We start from the raw sequence: 27,049 nt of genomic DNA on the forward strand, positions 1-27,049 counted from the left end.
ATGGTAGTTGATAGATATATTATAGAAATAAGACCAGTATGTGAAAGTACTTTCGAAGGCACAGCAACCATTCACGTTTCTATTACCAATAAGACTACTATAGGCGATCCAATTGTCTTTCAAATCGACGATCTGACAATAGAATCAATTCGATTCTCTGTTGCTGGAGGCATACCGAATCTTCGTCCTCGTTTCTATCCCGAGCCTGACGATGGAGTATTAATAATAATTCCTTCTATTAACGCTACTTTGTACACATTTAGGATAGAATATACTGGTCTTTTGGATGTTGTTGGCAATGGAATTTATCGCGGTGAAAATATTGACGAGTAAGTATGATTTAATTAATTTATGTATTGGTTAATGTATATTTGGACTTAAAGAAGAGGAGATTATCATTTTTTAATTAAATACTAGCTGTGCTCTGCGGTTTCAACCGAGAAAACTACTGGCAACAGCATAGTCTAAAACCTTCCCCAGGTAAATAAGTACGCCAAAGCTAACTTTTTTTTGTAATCATCACACAAATACAAGATATCATCCTGTAATAATATTAAATCAAAAGAAGCAGAAGCAAGCAAAAAGCAACAACCCTATTGAAGATAAAAGACCAACACGAGCAAAGTACCTACTCTATGGCACGCATACCCTATGAAGTGCCAGGAGTGCACGTGATTTTAATTATTTTGTGATGTTAGGGCTGTATCTGATATCTTTCACTTAAAATCTATTGCAGCAGTTTACTCAAAAACTGTTAGGTTTTCGGTTTCACTGGTAAGTCTCAGATACAGTACATAATGTATCTCTAAAGCATGTGAAGTATTATTTCGGTTTTCATTTACACGCTGTATAAGCAAACTTGTTCAGCTTTATGATAATATCATAAAGTTGAATAGCTAAAAATGATAGCAATGCATCTTCTTCCAACATATTTTAATAAACAGCTGAACAAGACAACAACGTCTATTCTTGCTCTTGGAACTTCAGTCACCCACTATTTGGAACCAATCACGTAACATTTCCAATTGCAAATTTCCGAACGGAATCTGCTCCAGTTTCACTATTGACTGCAAATAATTGAGAAATGTGCGTTGCTTACGTTGACCAAAGTTTGAAAGGGAATTTGGCATCTGTCAGTTTTCACGATCAATCACGTTGAACGATAATCGTAAATGTAAGGAAGAGTAAAAATCGCACTGTAGTTGTCTCTATATATATAACTTGTAGTTGTCTCGTATGCAAAAGGTTGTCACTATGTAGCGATAAGGATACCAAATTGTACCCTCTTGCCCTCTGTTTTTGGATATTTTTTATATCTGTAACTGTTATTTCTTTGGTGTACAATAAAGGTGTTTTCATTCATCCATTCATTCAAAAAGTTAACTATTAAAAGGGCTAAAAATTAAACCAGTCTGAGGAGTTACCCTACTATACCAGTGGCGTGCACAGGTTTTTTGACCAGGGTATGCATCAAGAAAGAATAAATAAATAAATAAATAAATATACTACGACAATACACACATCACACAAAATGGCATAAAATGGAAAAATCCTTCCCCTTCATGAGTTATACAAAAATTTTAGGGTATGCATTGCTTTTGTGCATGTATGAAGGCAAGCATTTCAGGCAAAACAAAACTATGCAGTGCCAAAAATTATCGAGTAATCACCATAAGTAATCAAAATCGGTTCACATTTGACTTAGTTATGGTGTAAAAACGGTGTAAAAAAAACTTTCATCCCTGCTGGATTTCGAAATAAACAGTTGCCTTTGTATTCTGTAGTAAATCATGCCAAGTTTCATTATGATTCATTCAGTTGTTTTAGCGCGATGCGCAGATAGAGACAGACAGTCAAACAGACAAAAAATACATTTTTGGGTTAATAATCAATTGTAGAGGTCCCTACAAAATCAAATTTGATATCTTCAATGTAGAGAATTGGACCTCAACAGTTTTTTTTTTTACTACAAGTTTATCGTTCAGTTCAATCTCGCCTATTTGTAGGGGTTAATGCAGTCGTTACCATCCCTTTACCTGATAGAGGTATGGCATTTATATAAAATCACTACCCCTAATAGGTTTCTACGAGAGATCGTACTGGAAGTCTGAATCACGGCACGTCTTTGTTGGTAGGGTGTTTCTTGCTAGGGCCGAAGCCTCCCACCAAACCAGATCAGAAAAATCTTAAATATATTCTGCCAAATTGCCCTGCACGGGGGTCGAACCGTGGACCTGCCACTTAAAACTACAGTGCTCACCGCTGCGCTAGGGAGAGACGTCTTGTTTTATTATAAGTATTGATTTACTCGGGAATAACTTTTTTGTGTGAGAGCTGATGTTAATAATTCTTTGCGAAGGATTGTGAGCTTTCAATCAGCCATTATTACAAATCTTCCATCATATAAATATTGGTAGAAATTAAAGAGATTGGGTTGGTGGGTGTATGCTCTAAAATCATCAACCATCTGTGCCCAATGCCAACATTAGTAAGCTAAGGATGATTGATAGAATGCATCCCTATTTAGCAACATATAAAATCGTGATCGATAGTGAAAAATAAACTTTATTAAACAATCTGAAAATACTTTTATAATATCTCCATTGATAACACTTAAGATAGAGTCAATCAAAAGTGTATGTGTCATACATACTCGTTTAAGACACAGGAAACTAACTTGCCAACAAACAAAACTATTGTGGTCACCTGGAGATTATTTATTGCTATCATAATAATAATTAACGGAAGAAACGGATAGCCCACCTGTTGGTAAGTGGAGAAACATTGTCTATAAACAGGGCAACACTTTGCAGGGCATGCAAGGAACACGTCCAGCATCGTGCCACGTTGTGTAAATCAACCTGAGGTATAGGTGTTAAAATTCTTAAAAACATTGTGAAGCACACTGAAAAGCACCCTCTTATAGGACTACGTCAATTGGTTGTCCTGCGATAAAAGTATTCCATAAAATTATGAAAATTAAGCTACAAATAACAAATTTGCTGTATTCCGCGAAAAGCACGAGAATCTGTATGGTGTAATTTATGATTTCTTCAATCCTTATACTCCACACTAAACAGGTCTTCAACAATGGGTACATTTACATCTAGAGGATGCATTTTAAATTTAGAGGGTCCATATAGCAAATTAAGCTTAATTTTCACAATATATCATAGAATTTCGCAAACTAACGCGTGCTTCTATCCAATATTCCATAAACCCGGTTTTTTAACTATATATGATTTTGATATAAATAATCTCTTAGTATTAAAACTCATGGTACTCATATCACTATCTCGTCGGTATCAACTCTTTTATCTCATCTAAACTTGAAATGAATGTATCGACGTTCGCTCATCTTTGAGTATTCGACCCATTTGGGTGTAGACATCTCAGTATCTCGATCGTATGTTCAGTTGAGTGCAGTGACCGGGCTAAAGGAAAATGGCCCGGACCAAGACTAAGTGCCTGTTTTTAATTTTCTCTCTAATAGTTTCCGTTTCCTCGAGATCACTTCCTTTGACTCCTGAATCTACGACAATAACAGATGACGCGTATATACCATTCAATAGGGAAACCTTTGAAGATGTAGACATTTTAAGTGTACACGACGAGACAATAGAAGAAAAAATAACAGACGTGCAGAACATTACTAATAGAAATGAAAACCGCAATGACATAGGACTAAATAATGTTAGACCCGGTCAATCAGTGTTTACCTATAACATAGAACTGACAAGAGAAGATGGAATCATTCACGGCAAAGCCATTTTGGATGTAAGATTGACTGACCAAACGATAGGAAACTTGATGAAGTTTAATGTAGAAGGGCTCCAAATTAATAATGTTCAAGTTGGTGTGGTGACCATAGACAATCTCCAGGATGCTGCATTGGCGTTTGTGAATAATAACGTTTTAGAAGTTAGGCCGCAGCAAGCACAAGCGGCTACTTATATAGTTGTCATTGAGTATACAATAACGTTAGGCGATGATGGTGCTGGCATATTTTTGGGGCAATTGGATGACGAGTAAGATGTTTACTTTTTCTATTACCATTTAGTTGTTTATTTTATGCGATGGTAAATATAATATTCTCATTGAACCGAATAACGCGCGGAACATGGAACGGATCAATATCGAATATTATCGCCCGAAATCAATGAAATCTAATATCCGATGGAAAATTGAATTTTGTAGTGCTATCCTTATCTATGGCGAATATTAGGAAAACGATAGATTTATTTTTTTTCCTCAAAGAGCACAGAAGTTGCTATACTTTAAGCCGGTCAGTTCAGTTTAGCGTGGAGGTTTGTGTACAACAATACACAAAACTCGTAGCAGAACTTTTTGTTACAGACCTCGTTCGGAGAAATATTGTCGCCATTTTTATTTCTGCCGGCATGTAGCATTATTACAATGCTATGTTTCGGTCTGAAGGACGTGGTTACCTGTGAAATCGCAGGCACACGAGGCTTAACATTTACGCCTCAAATTTATGGACACAGTTTATTGGCGACAGTTTTTCACTTACCATCAAGGCCATCTGCTTGGGCCGTCAAATTATTATCACCATAAAAAATACCATCAAATGGGCCATCATGTTGTACACTTAATTTAAATAACTTCTTCATTGGTCGCTGTTGTCAAAGATAACTACATTTTAGGAATTGTCTATCTAGGTTTGTATACCGATAAATAATAATTGATTTTATATGCTATACTATCGGCCTGTAATAGAATTTGCAATGTTCATTTAAATTATTTGATTATTATAAATTAAGTTTGTTTTATGAATTTCATAAAACAAATCCCAAACAAATTTCATTAAACAAAGACGATGGTCCTCCGACCAACGTCTCAATATAAGAACACCATATTAAGAACCGGACGTGCAAACGCGATTATCCACCTATTTGTCTAAGGAACACACGAGTACTTCGGTCAAATGCTAAAAAGGGTCGAGGGGTATTTAAATTTATTTTTGGGTTAATTACTCTTGAGCAATAATGCACGACGGGATATGTTTCATGACAAATGGCCAGTTATAATTTCAGAATATATAAGGATGTGTTAATATTAAATATATTATTGTGTAATTGGGATTATGCCGAACGATAAGATGTAAATAAAAAAGTTAAACTTCTACTTCTACTAAGAAATAAAATAAAAGAGAAATTCTGGCTATTATTAAATTTATATACGAATAACAGTCACAACCCGGCCGGTTGGCGCAGTGGGCAGCGACTGCCCTGCGTTCTGAGATAAAGGCCGTGGGTTCGATTCCCCGAACTGGAAAATGTTTGTGTGATGAATCAATTTTTTTCAGTGTCTGGGTCTCTCTGATCTGTATATTATATGTATTTATTCATAAAAAAATTCATCAGTCATCATAGTGCAAAATTCCATAAGCTACGCTTATTTTGGGAACAGATAGTCAGTATGTCGTAGTACATTTATTTATTATTAATTGTTTTTTGTTGGATTACATAGCTTTTTGTGACCGAGCTAGCTTAGGGAAGTTCCTACTTACACCATGCTTATTTCTGCCGCCTAGCAAGCAGCTTGGCTGCGTTCCAGTCTGAAAGCGTTGTTACCGTCGTAATTACAGATACAGGACGCTAAATATCAACGCCTCAAGTTGATGGTCACAGGACGATATATTGAAGGTCATGTTTCTGAGCAATTCTGTTTATAGGCAATGTTTTCCAAGACTCGTCAAATATTACTATAAGAAAGTATGTTTCAAAAACTATTCCGGGCTCTTAATCATGCCTTTATTCGCACGACGCGCCAAGAAAAGACTGTATTCACCGCATGTAAATTCACGTTCAGCTATTATTCTAATTGAAAACTAGCTATTGTCTTCGCTCTTCAACTACGTTTGTAACCATCACGTGGGAACCGTTTCTGAGAAATCCGCTGGGACCATATGTTTTCCTGGTAGCATATCTTACTCTCCGTCAAAATCAAGTTCATTGTTTGCGAAGTAAAGTAAAAATAAACAAACAAATAAACACGCAAACAAGCATTCATTATATTAGTATGCGATTATATTAGTTTATATTGCATACGATTGTATTTTGAGTGTTTTTAAGGTAAATAAGTGATTTTGTAATCAGATTTTTAACATTTTTATGTATTTCAGTGAATATATCGCGATGAACCTACATCCAAACAACGCCAGGCGCGTGTTTCCCTGCATGGACGAGCCCAATTTGCTAACCACTGGCCTGTCATTTACCTTCAACGACATGGGTTTCGATACAATATTGTCGAATACCCAGCTTGTTCCAGACAGTACGTAAGTAACGAATTGCATAAAAGTTACTTTCTTTTTAACTCTCTAACATAGTATTATTAAAATTATTTAACTCTTTATTTTTATACCACATAATTAACATAACCAAAAATCAAATAAAAATAAAACATGAAGAAAGAAGTAGAATATAAGAGGCGGCCTTATCGCTTAATAGCTATAAGGGATAACATAGTTGTGTAAATAGACGATGGAAAGTAAGAGTTATATAATTGTTAAAGAAAATAATCTAGAGTTTGTGATATTAAAACCTATCGATGCTAAGATCTATTCCAATTCCAAACTTTAACCGACGTACCTACCGATTAGTATTGACGGGATTCTTACTTACTTGAGGGGATTGTTAGTTAATTCCCTTAGAGGGACTTATTGGTAAAATTCCCACGAATTTTTGATTACATCATAAGAGTAAACACACACACACACACACATACACATACACACATACATACACACACACACACACACACACACACACACACACACACACACGTGTTTTAGTCAGCATGCTGTTCTAACTTAGCCGTTAAAGAACTCAACACACCTTTGTAAAGTTTCCTTTGTTAAAGTGCACTTAGATATTAACTCTCTCTATTATTGTATGGAAATGCAGTGGCCCAGGGATATGGGAGTTCCTAGTTTACGGGTCAGGATTCGTTGTATTGAGTATTTCTAATAAATATTTTCTATTTCTCTCTTAATAAAAAAAAACTACAAAATTTTAAAAAATAAAAGAAACATCAAGCCAAGATAGATATAATGTCACGTGGATGATTTGTTGTAAATTGAATTTTGTATCAAATCAAATCAAATGGTTTATTTGCAGATTGGTATTGGTTTTGGTTACATTGTTGGTAGGTACACAAAATATAGGGACAAACTAAAAATAATCACCACTTTCATTTTTCCTTTCTTTTTTTCTTTATATATAATTAATTAATCTTTATATTAGTACGTGCAGTGCCTGATAAAGCAAGCGCGGGCCCGTAACAAATTATTTAAAAGAGCCCTTGATCTACTATGGGTTCTTAAGTATAAAGTAGTAAAAATGCAATTCAATACTCAATACGTATCTTAAATACAATACGTATTTGCTATCTATAGGTTTCAATTTTGTGGGTAGTGAAGGCGATGTCTGTGTGCGTGTGCGTGTACTGTGTGTGCGTATCAGTCAGTCAGTCAGGCAGAGATGTGTGGTATTAAATATGCGGGGCCCTCTTTCGCACGGGGCCCGTAACAATTGCTACACTTGCTACGTAGTTTATCCGGCACTGAGTAAGTGAAGTATACGATGATTTTTGAAAAGAGTAATCTGCTGAGTTTCTTGCCGGTTCTTCTCAGTAGAATCTGCTTTCCGAACCGGTGGTAGAGTCACTACTAACAGACTGACTTAACGTTTTAAAAATGCTTATAAACTGAGCTACTTTAAATAAATGAATTTTGTTTTTTTTTGATACTTTTGATTAAGTTTATTTTGATTAAATTAATTATTTATTTTTAATTTATGCAATATCCCGTTTTCCGTATTTAACATGTTTCTTCAACCAAAGGTAGTCTGGAGGAGAAAACTTCAAGCGATAAGGCCGCCTTTGTATACACATTTTTTTATTTTTATTATTTTTATTAGTGTTTTTACCTACACTTGGAGGAATTATAAATTTTATAAATTTAAAATGCATATAAAAATTTTCGGAACCGACAGGATTTGAACCTGCGACTCTCGGGTAATCGACATTTTATTAATCTTGTTTTCTTTCTGCATTTGCAATAAAGACTTTTCTATCTATCTATTAAATTTGAGCGTATAACTTGATTCAATAATCTTCAGGCTTCTTTTTTATCTTTTAGAACAACATTTAGACCTTTACAAGGGCCAGTACATCGATGGGCGATGGTGGCGCATAATATGAACAACATTATTAACCCCGTTGCAAACATGGTGTCACTCTACGTACGAAGAGGAATCACAAATCAAGAGACTCAAGCGTCGGTGGCTATTAACGAATACTACAATGCGCTGAACACATGGACAGCTCTGAATCATTCGCAGATAGCTATGGATCAGAATAGTGCCCTGCATGTGGTAGCAGTGCCAGATGTAGCTCGAGACTGGTACGGGCTGTCCACTTTGTGTATTTGGTGAGTTATTATGCCGAAGATTTTCCTTAATGCTTCAAACTCTAATAAAAATTCAGCTTAATTTGCTATACACCGCGAAATCTAGGATAATCTGTATAGTGTCATATATAATTTCTTCAATTCTTATACTCAACACCAAACAGATCTTCACGAGACGTTGACTTCCCAATGATCGCATCGCATTCGCATCTCCTGAGGATGCTCCGGTTTCGGCGGGACACGTGCGTAGAGGGTACATTGCCGAAGGTCTGTTTGGTGTGGAGTATAAGGATTGGAGAAATTATAAATTACACCATAAAGATTCTCCTGCTTTTCGCGGAGTATAGCAAATTAAGCTTAATTTTCATAAGAGTTTGAAAACTTAATTCGCGGCATGAGCCACAGTTTGGCTTCGGACAGGCTTTTGGTTTTTTTTTTAGTTTTGCAAACCTATCAGCTGGCGTATTTCTGTGTGGCTGGCTTGCTGGCCATCAATTACCAATCCATTTGCATTTGATCAAGTAGAAGTAGTTACTTCAAGAATAGCTAGTAGTTACTTCGAGATTAGACGTTCCGCTTAAAAGTTTCAGTACCATGTAGTTTTACTAGGGTTTAATATAACAGACATACTCCCTAACAGGTTCACCCGCTACCATCTTAGATTGCATCATTACCACCAGATGAGATTGCAATCAAGGGTCAACATTTAATGGAATAAAAAAAATTTAAATCATCGTCATGTCAACCGATTAACGTCCACTGCTGGACATGGGTCTTTTGCATGGAATTTCAATTTACACGGTCGTGGAACGTTTATTTCAGGGGACGGAGAAACTTCTAATCGTCATAAACTCTAGCCTTCCCTTTGTAGAGTCAAACAAAATGTTATGATTTTAGGGAACCATATATCCTCATGGAAAACAACAACGCTGTAAAGCAAAGGAAGACTGCCTTGGTCACAATAGCCGAAGGAATGGCGAGGCAGTGGTTTGGGTGGGTCATATTTCCTGAAAATTGGCGAGACCAATGGGTTATCGCAGGTCTAGGCAGCTATGCTGCTTATGAAATTGCCAAGGAGGTGAGTATTTTTAAACCCCAACGTAAAAACGATAGGGTGTTTATAAGTTTGAGGTGTGTGTGTGTGTACGTATATACGTGTGTTTTGTGTGTATGCTATAAATAAATAAATAAATAAATATACTACGACAATACACACATCGCCACCAAGCCCCAAAGTAAGCGTAGCTTGTGTTATGGGTACTAAGATGACTGATGAATATTTTTATGAATTATATATACATAAATACTTAGAAAAGACATATAAACACCCAAACACTGAAAAACACTTATGCTATGGCAGCGTAGCTCCCAAACGGCTTAACGGATTTAGGTTTTTATGTTAGCAAGGTGAATTAGTCGCGAGTGTTTTTAGCTATATTTGATGAAAATCTGTCCAAAATGGCCGCCACCACAAAATATTGACAACCGTTCTATCACTGCCTTTAGGACATCCTTAATATACTCGTAAATCCAAAAGTGACTTTATTTGTTTGTTTGTCCTTCTTTACGCCTAAACTAAGCAAACAATCAACTTAAATTTTGGCATAATCAGTTAGTTTTAATGATGGAGAGTAACATATGCTAATTTTTATGCCAAATAAACAACAAACGGTTCCCACGGGATTTAAAAAAAAACCATAACAAACGCGTCCATCCATTACAATATATTGCAAATTATATATTTTTTACACAGTATAACTAAGTACGTTTTTATTGGATATCCATGATATATTATCAAAATTAAGCTTAATTTGCTATACTCCGCGAAAAGCAGGACAACAACATTCATTTTAACAATAATTATTCATTGTAAAGTCAACATCTGAGTATGCTCCGGTTTTGGAGCGAAACGTGCGTAGAAAGTATATTGCTGAAGATCTGTTTGGTGTGGAGTATAAGGATTGAAGAAATTATAAATTACACCACACAGATTCTCCTGCTTTTCGCGGAGTAGAGCAAATTAAGCTTAATTTTGATAATAATTTTGATAAGTACGTTTTTGGAAAGAAAAAATTCCGTAAACTCGGTTATGAAGTTCTATTATACTGTTCACCTATCTGATATTGTTTATCATCTGTCGTAGCATGTCAAAGATAATCTGATTTTACTTACATACCGATAAGGCATTTCAACATGGCGTCTTCGCCAGCTCTTACCTTTAGATGGCAGGCTAAAAATTGTTATCTGTACCACTCGATAATTCATACGTCATCATCAGCATCACTATCACCATTGCCTACTACATTCTACATGCTCGAGTCCTTTCGCAGAATGAGAAGGGCGTATACCGTAATCCATTATTTCCAGGCCAAGTGCGGATTGGTAGACTCCACACGCCTTTAAAAGAATTATGAGAACTTTGCAGGTTTTTTTACGATGATGAAAAAAAGCATTGTTCAATTTTTTTATAAACGCGCCACCTTCTTTTTCTTCTTTCCCTGGGCTTGTCTCAGTATTGGTCGGGCCGTAACCTTCCGTTGTACGTAGTGTGGTACGGCTCCCCGCCGGGTCACTCCAGCCAGCCGAGCTCACTCCAGAAGCTTAGCAGGCCGCCCAGGTCGCCCACGCGCCAGTTTTTATATTATTTACTACCAAAATCTGTTATCAGCTTAAGCTGTTAATAGTGTAATTACTACTTCTTTATGTCAATTCCAATTTTTCATTAAGTGAAACTGTTTCTTTTGGGAATAAATGTCTTTAAACCTATGTCTTCCTTCAGCCTTAAAGTTATTAATATTTGATTGCTTCGATTAAATAACAAAGTTTGAAAGAAATCTGACCGTTTAAAGTGGGTCAAAATCGCGCCCAAAAAAGTCGGTTACACACATACAAGTGAAGCTAATAAAAAGCTAATAATAAAAATACTCAACCGTAATAAGATACAGATTCCAATGTTGAGAGATCGACATATTCACCTTAAGGTTTTGACAACCTCCTTGGCGCAGTGGTGGTTGTTATGGTCTTAAGTGAGAGGTATCGGGTTCGTTCCCGGCGGGAGCAAATTGGATATTTTTAATTTCTGAATTTTCACTGATCTGGCCTGGCCGTGGCTGGCCCTACGATTTCGGAACGCCGTTTATCGGTATGGGTTAAATATGACTGACTTACCCCTAACAGGTTACCTCGCATTGTCTGCAATCTTACCAGCAGGTGAGATTACAGTCAAGTGCTAACTTGTAAGTTGTAGTGCCATAAAAAAAATTATAGCATACCGAAACATACATTAAGGCGCTGGAGTGACGACCCCGCACCGGTAAACAGGTTTTTGTCTGTTGGGAGGCTTTGGCCGTGGCTAGTTACCACCCTACTGACAAAGACGTGCCGCTAAGCGATTAAGTGTTCCGTTGCGATGTTGCGTAGAAACCGATTAGGGGTATGACTACAATACTTAGGGTACAGGCTAGCCCACTACCATCTTAGACTGCCGATTAGGAGTATGACTACCATACTCCCTAACAGGTTAGCACGCTACCATCTTAGACTGCATCCCTTACCACCAGATGAGATTGCAGTCAAGGGCTAACTTGTAGTGTAATAAAAAAATAAAAATAAAACGAAGCGTAGGTCTGCCCCCAACAAGGTGGACAGACGATGTCAAGCGAGTCGCTGGGGACGTGGATTTGTAACACGCTACATAAGACCTATGACTAGTAGTGGACGTCAATCGGCCGAATTCAGAATGATGAATGTATATCCCCTTACATAATACTTTACCTTCTCAGCATTTGTAGCATGTTGTAATAATGTTATATTATTTCAGTTTCAAACTCCCCCTGATAACGAAGAGGGTGTATCACTTATAGACATGAATACTATATTTACAACCGATGTTATACAAGAGAGTCTTCTATATGATTCGTATCAAAGCGCCCAGCCTCTGAGATTGGGAAATAACATATACGACGATAATTTAATAAGACTACATACGTTAGGACTGTTGAAAATGAAAGCGCCGGCGTTGTTACGGATGACAAGACTGGTGCTGAGTCGACAGACTGATTTGGTTCAATCAGCAGCACAAGGACTTTTAAGAAGCAGGTTAGTACAATAGACATTAAAAAATGGGTTTCCCAGACCGATTTCCAGATAAATTTCCGACTATGCGGAGATATAGTGCAAAAGTTTGCGCGCAAACACAGGTGTGAGAGCGAGAGAAAAGAGTTCTCTCGCTCTCACCCAATATATTTACTTATTAGCCCGAACCGAGAATCGAACCGAGGAGCTCGTGATCTGCAATCGAATCTGCTCTCCACTGGGCCGACGGGGCATTAACCAGGTAATATTCCAGTGCTAAAATCCCTATGTATAAGAGAAGGCGGGTCTGCGAGCAACCATGCTTGATCTTAAGCTTGGAATTTTTTCTGGTCTGGTGGGCGTTGGCCACAGCTAGTTAGACCACCCTACCGACAAAGGGGTGCCACCAATTGATTGAGCGTTCCAATACATACAAAAAACAGTTTTTTTTTTTCATATTATTTTTTAACGAACGTTTTACTATGTCATCAGCAATTCTTTTTCTTAGAAACTTGGTGACAAAATTTGCAGTTAGTATATATTTATATAGCTTCTACTATGAAACCTACTTTAAAATTATAATATTATTTAATAAAAATAAAAATTGCGAGAAAAAACATCACAGGTAGGTATTTACCCGAAAGTATTTACTCAATGTCTGGAAAGGACTATTCGGCTCAGGATCGCGCCGGAGAAGACCAGCATTTCCTCACGCCTCAAAAGGCTGCCCTCGCTTTTATTTTTTCCGATGACGCGACGCTTAGTTTTTCACACAAGACGAGCTGCCAAAGTGGCCAGCATTGCTCGTCGCAAACGGAACGTGATGTTTCTCACATGTCTAATGTTTATTCATTACCGGTAGATCTTCACAATCGGTGACGACACGAAACTTGTACGATGGTCTGAACAGCGGATATGGCGGTGGTGCGGGAAGCGGTCTTATAGGTTCGGTAGAAGACTTTCTCCGCCCATGGGTGGAGAACAGTGGCTACCCTCTCATCACCGTTGAATTACGACAAGGAGGTCTTAATATAATACAGGTAATAGGAAACTGTTCTTATTATAGCTTATTTAACTTAACTTAACTTCATCTTACAGTGTTTCCTTCGTTACAACAATAATATTATTGTAAACTTGCGAACCCGCACTTGTGTGTTTGTTTTTTCAGATACGCATGCCGGTTTGCCAGTAATTGGGTTTACACTACAACTTTATGTTTCTCAATTTTGTAGTTCCTAAGCTTGTTTCAGTGTATAATCTGCTGGTGAACCTAATAAATAAATAAATAAATAAATTATTTCAATGGTAGTGGTCTCCACATAACCAAACGAGATGGCGCCACAAAGATGGCCTGCATCGCGCTAACGAAGTGTTCACAAAAATTTACTATTCAACCAACTTCCAAAGATGAATAGTTGGGCCACCATAGCTCCCGTAGACAACGTTAGAAAGGTAGTCAACAAGCAGATAGCATAGCACATAAAATAAATAGTTAAAAAAATTTTGACCAAAAAATAACCGACTTCGTAAAACAACTTAAAACAAGAAATACATATTACCTTTTTAAGTCGGGGCCAAAAAAAATGTCGCAAGGAAAATATCTAGTAATTTAGTTCATTTTACTTGGTACCGACATAAAAATGTTGCAGAAAATATTTATTTCTTGCTTTTTAGTAGTGTAATTGATCTATGTTGAATATGAAGTTGCGCTTCTATTAATATACAATATTTGAATATTGGTAAGTCTAATCCCTCAAAATATGTGGACACCAATTTCATTTTTTTTGTGTTTATTGTTGTAAACCTTAATTACTGCCAGTTTTATCAGAATATCATTTTTTTTTCTTTAAAAGAATATCTAAGTATTCCCATGGATTATATTTATACATAATTGTAAAAAAATGAATGGAATTAAAAATATTATATTCTGTTACGAAGAGAAGTTTCTAATCGCAGATATTTTGATACATTAGTCTTTAGTAGTTCTAGTGTCGGACATAAAATTGGTAACTAATTTAATCAAAATTTTGTGGCTTACAATGTGGCTTCTTCTTAGACCAGGACGCGTTTGGAACCCTCGTAGCTTTTTTATTTTATTTTTTTTAATCTTTATTATTTTCAAGGGGGCTTTATCACTTTGTGATTATGTCGCTCCCGTAATTAATTTTAAACCTATAATCTATGATATTATTCTAATTTAATCACAATAATGTACACTAAATAATAGTGTGCATAGCATCTCCGCCTGCTTTGATAACGGGAAGGCCAAGATGCTATTGCACAAACCTACCTGCAAAGATTGATTAAAAATTTGTTGTCGTTCCACGGCGTTCCGTTCACACTCCGTCAAAACATGTTGGATGTCGTCAATAACTCCACAATCAGGACAGTTCGGGGAGTCAGATATACCCATTAAATGTGTAAACTTCTTCGACGGAATGTGACCAGACCGCAGCCGTAATAGTGCGACCACATATCTTCTTGCCATTTTCTCAAACCATGGATGTCGAAGAGGCTCACTCTGTAAGGTTTTGTACCAAATACCCTTCGTTAGTGACCGTTCATTGAAATACTCGTGCCACATTTGTTTGCACATTACCTTCACTTTGCCGAGTAAGTCAGTTGGCAAAGGTAAACACGTGTAAGGCGTACCGTCTCGCGTCGCTAGGCGGGCACCCTCGTAGCTTTAGTTTTAAGTTTACGAATGTGGTTATGGCCATCATATCACTACCGTGTAATTCTTATGTGCGCATCAAAAGTGCCACCTATGGGCCTTGAATAAAGATATTTTTGACTTTGACTTTGACTTTGGGTTGCCTAAGAGTTAATGAAAAAGAAATGAAACCCAAACGCGGGACTTAAAATTAAATGAAAGCAAACGCGGGATTTAAAAAGAAATGAATTGCACAGCTACTAATATAACAAAGAAACCGATATATTATTGTATAGAAGCAGGCGTTACTTTGCGAAAATCCATGATATATTATCAAAATTAAGCTTAATTTGCTATACTCCGCGAAAAGCAGGAGAATCTGTGTGGTGTAATTTATAATTTCTTCAATCCTTATCCTCCACACCACACAGATCCAGATGAGGGGGTATTGCCGAGGATCTGTGTGGTGTGGAGTATAAGGATTGAAGAAATTATAAATTACACCACACAGATTCTCCTGCTTTTCGCGGAGTATAGCAAATTAAGTTTAATTTTGATAATACGATATATTATTTTAAATATCAACAAATATAACACAAAATTATTATTTTTTTCAGAGGCGTTTTGGTTTCACAGCGATACCCGAAATCAACTATAACATACCGTTAACGTTTACAACGAGTTCCAACCCACATTTCGATGACGTATTCCCAAGGCAAATGCTGGAGACCAATCTACTGTTAGATGTGCCTCTGGAAGACGATGAATGGATCATATTCAATATCCAAGGGCAAGGTAGGTTGAACATAACTCTGGATAATCGTTTGTTTTATTGTTTTCATTTTACTACAGGTTAGCCCTTGACAGGAGAGAATTATCTCCCCGGGGAAAGGATGAAATGTATCTTCTCCCACAGCTTTATCAATTCTCAGAGCACTGGCCCATAGTGGAAATAATATCCAGATAATATATGTGTAATACTAAACGAGGGTAAACTTCTCCTTTTACGTATTCCGTGCAGGTGAACACGTTAATATTATTATTATTATATTTTTTGTCTCTAGCTGGTTGTAAGTGATGATGCAGTCTAAGATTGTAGCGGGCTAACCTGTTAGGGAGTACGGTAGTTATACCCTCTAATCGGTTTCCACGCGACATCGCACCGGAAAACTAAATCGCTTGGGGGCGCGTCGGTAGGTGTGGTAACTAGCCATGACCAAGGCATCGTCAAGATCATCTTCAACCGATTACCGGTCCACTATAGGGTACACGTCTCCTCAGAATTAGAACAGTTTAAGCCGTGGTCCACCACGCTGCCTTGTTCCGATTGGTAGACTTCACACACCCCAGAGAACATTATAGAGAACTCTCAGGCATGAAGGTTATCTCACGATGTTTACCTTCATCATTAAAGCATACGATATTTAATTGTTTGAATAAACGCACATGTCTCCGAAAAATGAGCGACGATAGACTAATGGTTGATACTTCAGCCTCATTTTGGGGACCGAGATTGAACCCCGGATGCACCTTTAATGTTCAGAGTAATGTGCGTTTTAAATTTGAGAAATTTGAAATATCACATGCCTTGATGGTTATTGGAAATATCTTGAGGAAATCTGCATGACTCCACAAAGTTCTCAAAGATTTCTTTTCGTTCTTTGAGGAATCCCGTGCCCTGTAGTAGGTTGTTATAGTTTCATAATGATGATGATGATGATGATTTAATCAAATGGTTCGATTCATTATGGTGGATACAGAAGTTTGTTTTGCAAGAACATCTTGACTATGAAAACCGCCATTTTGTGGCGACGGTCATGTTTGATCGATTTCTATCAAACAAAGCGAAGAACATTTCAGACTAATTAACGTTTCCACCAAAAAAAAATCAGGTCATCGGTTCGGGAGCTACGCCACAGACACCGTCGTTTTTTAATTCTGGTTTGAATACGATAATTTAAATGCAGTTTTTACGAAAGGTAAATTACAAATTATGAAATTTAACTTACATTTTATAGGTTACTATCGCGTTAATTACGATCACGGCTTATGGGAGAGACTCATTGGAGCCCTGTCAGATGAAGAGTCCAGAGAAGAAATCCACCCACTTAATCGTGCTACCGTAAGTAAAACTCAAAACATTTTGGCCCATCTAGTTACCGACTTGAACAACATTGCTCAAGAAGCGCAAACGACTGGTTTGCCCAGTCTCCACCAGGCCATAACATGTTATTCGGTGCTTCAAATTTAAGCATAGTTTATACATAATCATTAACGCTTACGAATCGATCTTCGAAACGAGGTTTGGCGATCGTTGTGCATTTTTTTTATTTTATCAGTATTTTCTCTTATAATAAAAGTATCATGTAGCTGAGTCGAATCTATCTTGAAAACACCCATTCACTCACCAATATGCCAGGGGGTTTGTCATAAGTTTTTCATCCAACAAATGACAGGTCTGAGAAGGCAGCGTGCTGTGTACTTCACGCACCTTCCTGGAGAATTCGGTAGCAAACAGGCTGCTGAGGATGCAACCCGCCATACATAGGATGGTCAAAATACAAGTGAATCCCGTACTCTCACTTGTAGGTTAGTTCTAGTGGGTACAAGCCCCACATAACCTTTACGTTTTCTTCAACGGAGTGAAAAGCGTCAGGCATTTAAAAAAAGGGGAGAGGGTCGTCACCACCTCTTAATAACGCCGTTATTCTGAACACCTCGTTTATTTGCAGCTTCTTGATGACTCCTTAATCTTGGCCCGAGCTGGCAGAATTGATTACGATATAGCATTAGAAATCGCCCTTACAACGGAGCTAGAAACAGAATATGCTGTTTGGAAAGCCTTCGTAAGGAACATGGAATTCATCAGGAAACGCCTCGTACCATTTGTGGATAACGATGAACATGACGAGAATATTTACCTGGTATGGTGATAAATATTTATTTATTTTGTTGATCGTGAAAAAAAAATTATATAAACAAAAATAAATGTACTTTGACAATACACACATCGCCATCTAGCCCCATAGTGAGCGCTTGTGTTATGAGTACTAAGACAGCAGACGAATATTTTTATGAATATAATACACATAAATACTAATGATATACAGATAAACCCACAGACACTGAAAAACATTCATGCACATCACACAAACAGTTGTGGATTCCAGTTGCGGGAATCGGCCTTAGACTCAGAACACAGGGTCGACCTTGCACTCCTGGCGTACAATATTTGAATATAAATTTATATAAAATATAGGAGTATCTTAGAATTACATAATTAGTCACTACTTAAACCCAATACACTATTTTATAATTTATTTTTCATTAGGATGAATATTTTATGAGTTAAAAACATTGATGTACAGCCGTTACTGTGTGGTGAGATCAAAATACAGTTGTCACCAACCCTCCTCGTACGAGGCGACTAAGGTAATATGTCGGAGAATGGGCACAAGCAACAAGTTAATTCTCAGTTTTAGTGAAATGTTAAAAAGTCACCTCATTTAATAGCGCGTAAGAATTATCCCTATTAAATTTTTATATTTTTTCTAAAATGTAATATGTATTTTAGAGGATGATCCGAAGAACGATTGTCACAATGGAAGAAGAAATTGGTTTCGAACCGGATGGTGTGGAGCCTGCGATGGTATCCCTGACGCGAGGCCTAGTGATGGAGCATGCGTGCAAAGTTGGCTACGAACCTTGTATCGCTGTCGCAGTTGACATGTTTTACGACCCAGACAATGAAGGAGAAGTGTAAGTTTATATTTTACCGAGCCCTATGATGATAGCAGATTAGAATTTCAAGATATCACCACACTTCCCTTCCCGCCGGTTTCATACGAGGCAATTAAGGGTAAACAACATAATTTTGTGACAGAGCTCGTCTGGGAAAGTGTTGTCGCCATACTTATTTCTTCCACTGATCAGCATTGTTTGTAATGCTGTGTTTTGGTCTGAAGCATGGTTGCCGGTGTAGTCATAGGCACATAAGACCTATGACTACACCGGCAACACCTACGCCTCAAGTGTTGGATAGAAGCAGGCGTTACTTTGCGGAAATCCATGAAATATTATGAAAATGAAGCTTAATTTTCTTTCTTCCGCGAGAAGCTGGAGAATCTGTATGGTGTAATTTATAATCTCTCCAATTTTTATACTCCACACCAAACAGATCTTCGGCAATGTAACCTCTACGCACATTTCGCTCCGAAACCGATTCATCCTCAGATGTAAAGTCAGGAGAGGCCTTTAAAGTTAACTCCAGCAGTGAACAGTTGTTGAATAGGCTATTGATGATAATACGAGCTGTTGCTCTTTTTTTTTCGAATCCCGTGAGAACTCTGAGAATTATCTTTGCTTAACGATGGATATTGGTAACGTAAAAGTAAAAAAAAATAATCTGCATCTTTTATACGAATAATATTGATGAACTATTGAAGAAGAGTTATATAGAAAATAATTTTATTCTTGTATTATGTTTAGTTTTGCGGTCTAGTGTTACTGGTTCATTAAACAATTGTTTGCAGGAATCCAAACATTCCGCCAGAGATAAGACCGGCTGTGTATTGCACCATGGTAAGGGAGGACGACGACGATGACGTTGTACAAGCTCTCAGAAGACATTTGGATGAACTGCAGTCAAGATATGAGCGCCTGGTTATTTTGGAGTCACTTGCCTGTTCCGAAGACGCTGCATTCATTCAAGCGTAAGCTCAAATAACCTCCACTTCTATTTTTCTTACCTTATTATCTACGACATACCACCAGATCTTCTATGACTACATCGTCTGTCGAAACTTCGGTTTGCTGACAATACAGTTATAATGGCAGAGACTCTGGGAGCCCTTGATGCGATGCACAATGACCTCAGCAGAGTTTCTCAAAAGGTGGGCCTTAGTATGAATGTAAGCAAGGCGAAAATTATGTCTAACTGTCATGTTCCGCTCCACCTAGTAATTATTGGACGCAATCGAAATTGTAGACGAGTTCATATACCAAGGACACACAATCCAGTTAGGTAGGTCCAATTTCGAGAAAGAGGGGAACCGCCGAATCCAACTCAAATGCGTTTGGGTAACTTTGTGACATCTTCTAGTCCAAAATCCCTTAGTGCCTGAAGACTAAAGTCTTCTAACTGTGCGTGTTGCCCGTGACGACTTACGGATCCGAAACGTGGTCGCTTACTATGCGCCTCATAGAAGGCCCAGAGTTACTCAGCGGGCGATAGAGAAAGCTATGCTAGCATTATCTCTACGTGATCAAATCAGAAATGAGGATATTCGTAGAAGAACTAGAGTTACCGACATAGCTAGTGTCGCGAAGCTGAATTGGCAATGGGCAGGGCACATAGCTCGGAGAACCGATGGACTTTGGGTTTTAAGGTGTTTGAATGGCGATCCCGCGTCGGTAAACGAAGCGTAGGTCGGCCCCCAACGAGGTGGGCAGACCGTGGTTTGTGGACCTCGGTCCAGCAGTGGACGTCAATTGGTTGAATTGATGATGATGATGACCAGATCTTCTAACCAGATTGAATTTATAATAGTTATCATCAGCGTCATCCACATCATTACCGTTCTACTGCTAAACACAGGAATCATCAATCATAGGACAGACGGTTTCAGAGCATTGCTGCAATGCCAATTTCGTAACTCTGAACTGGCACAGAAAATTCTATAATATAAAATACACAATACCTTATGATAAATGACTAAGATACCGGGAGGTAACTTTGCATCGGTCGAGTCCATGTAGGACTGAAGTGTATCGATAATGCAGTCATATTTGTATCGGAATACCCACCAACTCAATGTCATGAACATTAGTTGTTAATCAAATATAATTTAATTGTTTCTTGAAAATTATTTATTATTTAAATAATAATTATTAGCGTATTTGTAATAAAGCTGATCAATTTAATAAAATATCTGGCCAACATGATATTATAGTTATCAAAACTTTAATTATTTACCAACTTTATAAAATTACTGCAACACTTGTTATATTTTGGCCTGACCCAGGATTGTATCCTTTGACCTAGCGAACCGTAGTTGAGCATGCTAATCACTGGACCAAAGAGGCAGTTAAGATAATTAGTAACCAATGTTTGAAATTATAAATACCAGGTTCTTAGTTTACATTAAATTTCTTTTAAAAAAATTGGCTATTAAGAGCTTTACAAACTCTTTCAAATTACTTTACGGCATCGTGATAAAAAGACAAAAGAGCATGTTCGTCAGCGAGGTCATTTTGCTAGGGCCATCCGGAGCAAAACCTATTACCATGGTAATAAAAATCTCATCAACAAGTCCATTCAACTGCTTCCAAGCTATAAAAAATTCTGTTGTTCTTTTTAGCTTAGAATAATACTCCACAAAATCTATACTTATAATAAAGCTGTAACTGGAATATTTCTGTACATTTAATATATTTAGAAAATTTTGACCGGCGGATGCTTTATAATCGAAACTGAGTCCAAAACAGATTTTATTTAATTTTTGTCTGTCTGTCTGTCTGTCTGTGTGTCTGACCGGGCATCACGTGAAAACTACTGAACGGATTGAAATAAAATTTGGTGTAGTGGTAGCTGATATTTCGGGTCAACATATAGGCTACTTTTTATCCCGATAAACTCCCGGGAAATGAGATGAAAATATTTATCAATTTTACTTCATATCTCCGTTAAATTTGAACCGATTTTAATAATTCTTTATTTATTTGAAAGTGTATACTATCAAGCATGTATCGTGGAATTTTAATGAAGATTGGATAAATATTGTCTTAAGGACATAATTATTCACAGATAACAGCTATCGAATACATGCGTACCATCCTACTTATATTATAAATGCGAAAGTTTGTGAGTAAGGATGTATGGATGTATGGATGGATGAATTGACATGTTTAAAGTAATAATTATACTACAAAAAAGTCTGGGAGGCTAAATGCCTAATTGTTAGGACACAATAACCGCTTTTTGTTATAATTTGTCAATCAAAACACGGGTACGTTTAAGATGGTGACGTTCCTATCAGATCCAAATAAATAATAATTTCTCTTTAAACTATTCAAATTAGACCTATCGTTTAGACGTTACTACGGGTATAGAAATGCTAAAAGATATTTAATCCGATTATAACCGATTTGATCTAGCAGAAGTTAGGGGGGGGGGGGGTCTAGGGGTCAGCTATTTTAACATAATTCATAAGAATTTATTTCAACGAGATAAGTTTAAAAATAACTAGAAAAACTTACCGTGAAAAAAGAGATATTTAAATACCGACTGTCATAATATGCATGAATTATAAAATATCATTTTTTTTTTTTTTTAATTTTCCCTGAAATTCTATTACTTAATAGCATATAATAGAAGAAATGTTTATCTATTAGAAGAACACAAACAGACTAACATAGAGAGTAACTTTGTAAACATTTAAATTAATACTTAATTACACTGTTCTGCAAAAAAATTTTTTTTTTTTTTTTTTTTAATTTTCTTTAAAATTCTATTAGTTAATAGCATAAAATAGAAGAAATGTTTATCTATTAGAAGAACACAAACAGACTAACATAGAGAGTAACTTTGTAAATATTTAAATTAATACTTAATTACACTGTTCTGCAAAAAAAAATATTTTTTTTTCTCCTTTTTGTTTTCATGCATGAATTCTTCATATTTTGTGCTCTAAACACGGAATCTGACATACAACTAAGTACATGTAGATTTCCAATATAATATTTATTTCATTAACAAATAATTTAAGTAAAACATCAATTATATAATGAATAAATATTACAGTCTAAGTTTTACATTCAAAAATCCTAAATTATAGTCACAAAATGAACAAATATCGGTCAGCTATCTCATTATATGGTGAGAAAATTTGTTAATTTGTAGTTTTTTCCTTTTCATTGTTTCTATTGGAGTTTCTCGGCGAATTGACCAACAGAAATCAGCAAGCATTGCTGCTGCTATTTTATATTTATTGTTTCTGCTGATAAAAAAATACATAAACTACACATAAAATACTCAAAACCAATATAGGGAACATGAACTTCATGCAAAACTTTCCAAAATATTTGATATAAAACGTAAACAATTAAGAGATAAGTTTTCACTCAACTGTTGTGGAGCCACAGCGAATACTGCGCATGCGCGTATGTACTACCATAAAAATCACCTTCGGCACTTCCCTTCTTTCTCTTACAACTCGCTAAATCTTATTTTGAACATACACTGTTTGTATATACACTATTTGTAACATTGACGCGCAAAAAACATAAATAAAACCCCAAATTTTTGAAATTTGAAAAAAAATCATAGAAAAAAACCTAGACGTGATGGAAAAAATCGGCCAACGGGGATAGGTTCAGAACATTTGAATCGTCATATTTATGTCAAAAAATTTTAAAGGAGGATTTCATTGCAGACCAGTGTTATTAATAGTCTTCTCATCTTTGATGTGTCATGCCAATATGAAGGTATTTTAAACCATTTAAACATTTATAAAGAAAGAAAAATATCGTTGTTAGTAGAATATGCCACAGTCCCTACAAGTCGATTCTATTAAAATATGTATACCAGAAGCGCCAGGATTACGCTTGTCATTTGTGGTACAACTTCCTATTTTAATTTGTTTAATCATATCATATTACTATGTCACATATGAAATTCTCAGGCATAGCCATCTATCAAAATTACATATATAAGTATGTAGTAGGTAAATAAGTACATTGTTTTGAAAAAGGAACATAAAAAAACAGACAAAGATCTATGTTTTTAGTCTGGCATTTCAATGTAGTTCTTAACTAATCGTCTGTCATTTCAGTAGAATCATCTTGCAATTTATTTTTTACTAGTTGTACCCTGCCACGCTTCGCTTTGGCACATTTTTATGGAATGGTTGAGAAATTCGAAAGAAAAACAAAGAATACATTACATATAAGTTAATTTTTGCCATACATACATTTTTGTGACTAATGCAAAAAGTAAATAAAAACAATCCTTGATGCGGATTATACGTATATATCATGCTAAAAAATCAGCTCGATCGGTGCAGTACTTTTTGAGTTTTTGAAGCGTACAAAAACCAACATAACATTTTTATATACTGATTTATTTATTGAAACAAAAATATAACATATTTTATAGGTTCTTGGCACTTGTCGAGTTTTTGTCAGGGTAGAAAGCGTTTTTATTCATTTGCTTGTCGTTATACTCAGGTTGCTTTCGGAAACGGTTTCCGATGACAGCCCGTATGTAGTGGAAGAGCGGTCGAAGATCTTCGCAGCCGTAGCATCATCGAGTTTCGAGAATTCACGAAGGGCTCTCCAATTCCTTACCAGACAAACTGAGGCGATACGAAACATGTAAGTATTTTTTAAATTTATTCCACTACAAGTTAGCCCTTGACTGCAATCTACAGCATATAATTATCATCGATATATGACAGCAAATTAAAAAAAACAATGAATTATGCACTAAACCATTTTTTTTTTGAATTCTTATTATATACAGATGAACACTGAAAAAATGTTATGTTCGTCACACAAACATTATCCAGTTGTAGGAATCGAACCCACAACCATGAACTACGAAAGAAAGAAAGCAGCTTCACTGTCCAACCAGTTGTAATTTATAGCAGTATTATTGATATTTTCAAACATAAAATTTAATAGGTACTTTGTACGAATACTCCAAGAAATACTTTTTGGTTTTTAGGTACGGCGGTCCTGAAAAACTTGAGGAGGTGATTTTTATAATGGCGGAAAACATTATTGATGGAGGCCAAGCCACCGATGTAAGTATTTTATTTATTTATTTATTATTTATTTATTAGCTTTTCAAGGGAAACAAACAGTATAATTATACATAAAAGTAATGCCGTATTTTTGTATCACATAGACCAATAAAGTTTCCACAACTTGGTTATACATATAACACGATAACATTAACCACAATTACTTAGGAGTAAGTACCTAGCAAGCAATTATTATACAAAAAAAAAGAAAAAATAATAATAATGTAAGTAAAACAAAAATGAAAAACAAAAACTTTAAAGCTATAGTACTTATTTTGTCAAAATAAATTTTCTAAACGTGCCAATTTTGACATGAAAAATGTCCGTCTCACAATATTTGTTGTTGCATTGCACGCACGAGATAAAAAGTTATTTGCCGAATACCTTGTCTTCCATCTAGCCCACGCAAAGGGAGGTTTACGCCTTGCATTTAACCTACGACAAGCAAAATCGATATTACTTAGAAGAAGTGGGGAGTCAACTAAATTATGTATTATTTTATATAACAACATTTGATCTCTTAAATCGCGTCTTTTTTCTAAAGTAATTTCAGTTGCAGATATACTGTGATCACATAATAAATTACGAAGTTTAATATAACGCAGAAATTTATTATAAATCCTTTCAATTGCATCAATGTACACGTTATACTGCGTATAACGTATATATATATAAGTATAATTTTATTTAGTAGTTTTCATTGGTGAATCAGTTATATTTGTGCATTTTAATGTTGACCAAGCGTCTTAAATTATCAATATAAACGAAATTAATTTATATTCCGGACGATATAACTTCGAAGTTTTTTTTTATTCTACTACAAATGACATTGCAGTTAAGGGCTACATTAACTGCAATGTCACCTGGTGGTAAGCGACGCTGCTGTCTAAGATGGTAACGAGTTGACCTGTTAGGCTGGTATATATTAAAAACTATGCGACATCGTACCGTAACGCTAAGTCGCTTGGCGTCCCGTCTTTGTCAGTAGGGTGGTATCCAGCCACAGTCGAAGTCTCACAAAAGAAATAGTGTTTTGCGAAATTTCTTATAAATTATTATATTTTCATTATACTGCCCTGTTAAGAAGTGAAGTTGAATGTTTAATATTGTTTAATCTTATCTTATATCTTTAAACGAGCAATTCTTATAATATATAATTGGAATCTCGGAATCGACTCAAACGATTTTCATGAAATTTAGTAAACAGGGGGTTTCGGGGGCGTTAAATCAATTTAGCTAGGATTCATTTTTACAAAATGTAATTTTATTCGTGTTTTCCGGTAATAACAATAATAATAAATAATAAAAAAAAAAATACCAGTCTTTGACTCTTGTCTATGGTTTGTTGCACTTTGGAAAATTTAAATGCACTCTGCGACTCTCTAGAAATCATTGCCTTACCACTAAACTACACTTGTCATACCGCCGATACCGAAATTAATAATATACCTTTTTAAGAATGCACGACTGCAAATACATATACATTCAATACTATTACATTATCACTTGCTTCAACGGTGAAGGAAAACATCGTGAGGAAACCTGCATGCCTGAGAGATCTCCATAATGTTATCAAAGGTGTATGAAGTCCACCAATGCGCACTGGGCCAGCGTGGTAGACTATGGCCTAACTCCTTCACATTGTGGGAGGAGACCCGTGCCCTGTAGTGGGCCGAGAATGGGTTGATATGATGATGTTGATGATGATTCAAAATATGCCCATAATAACCACTCTAGGGTTATAGGAGTACATGGTAGTAATAGCACAGAAGACGCTGCCCATTCTCTGTTATATTCCCTAGGTCACCTCGTACGACACCCTCTGAAAAAGGAGAGGATCCTAAATTAAATTATATTTTCAGTTCATCAATTGGGTGAATTCGCAGAACAGTATCAGCAATCTGGACGACTCAATGCTCGCCGCGCAAAGGGCGAGAGATCGTATCAACGAAAATATAGCTTGGGCCAACAACAATTTGGAAGACATATACGAATGGATCGATATGAACGATGCATCAACGGTATTTGTATCCACTACATCGTTATGTTTAGCAATGATTATTGCATTATATAATCAACAGTAGT

The 27,049-nt window shown here is 36.3% G+C and overlaps 1 protein-coding gene across 1 annotated transcript; it reads left to right on the top strand.

Moving 5' to 3' along the window:
- On the top strand, nucleotides 1–27,049 carry LOC120626431 (membrane alanyl aminopeptidase-like). Its single transcript, XM_039893956.1, has 15 exons — nucleotides 1–329; nucleotides 3,573–4,028; nucleotides 6,146–6,301; nucleotides 8,165–8,455; nucleotides 9,332–9,512; nucleotides 12,255–12,532; nucleotides 13,371–13,548; nucleotides 15,779–15,956; nucleotides 17,180–17,283; nucleotides 17,894–18,085; nucleotides 18,736–18,920; nucleotides 19,694–19,873; nucleotides 24,387–24,533; nucleotides 24,886–24,964; nucleotides 26,827–27,049. The coding sequence occupies exons 1-15, from the start codon at nucleotides 1–3 to the stop codon at nucleotides 27,046–27,048; spliced, it is 3,156 nt and encodes a 1,051-aa protein (XP_039749890.1). The 3' UTR covers nucleotide 27,049.

This window comes from Pararge aegeria, chromosome 9 (genome assembly GCF_905163445.1).
Source record: "Pararge aegeria chromosome 9, ilParAegt1.1, whole genome shotgun sequence".
Classification (NCBI taxonomy): Eukaryota; Metazoa; Arthropoda; class Insecta; order Lepidoptera; family Nymphalidae; genus Pararge; species Pararge aegeria.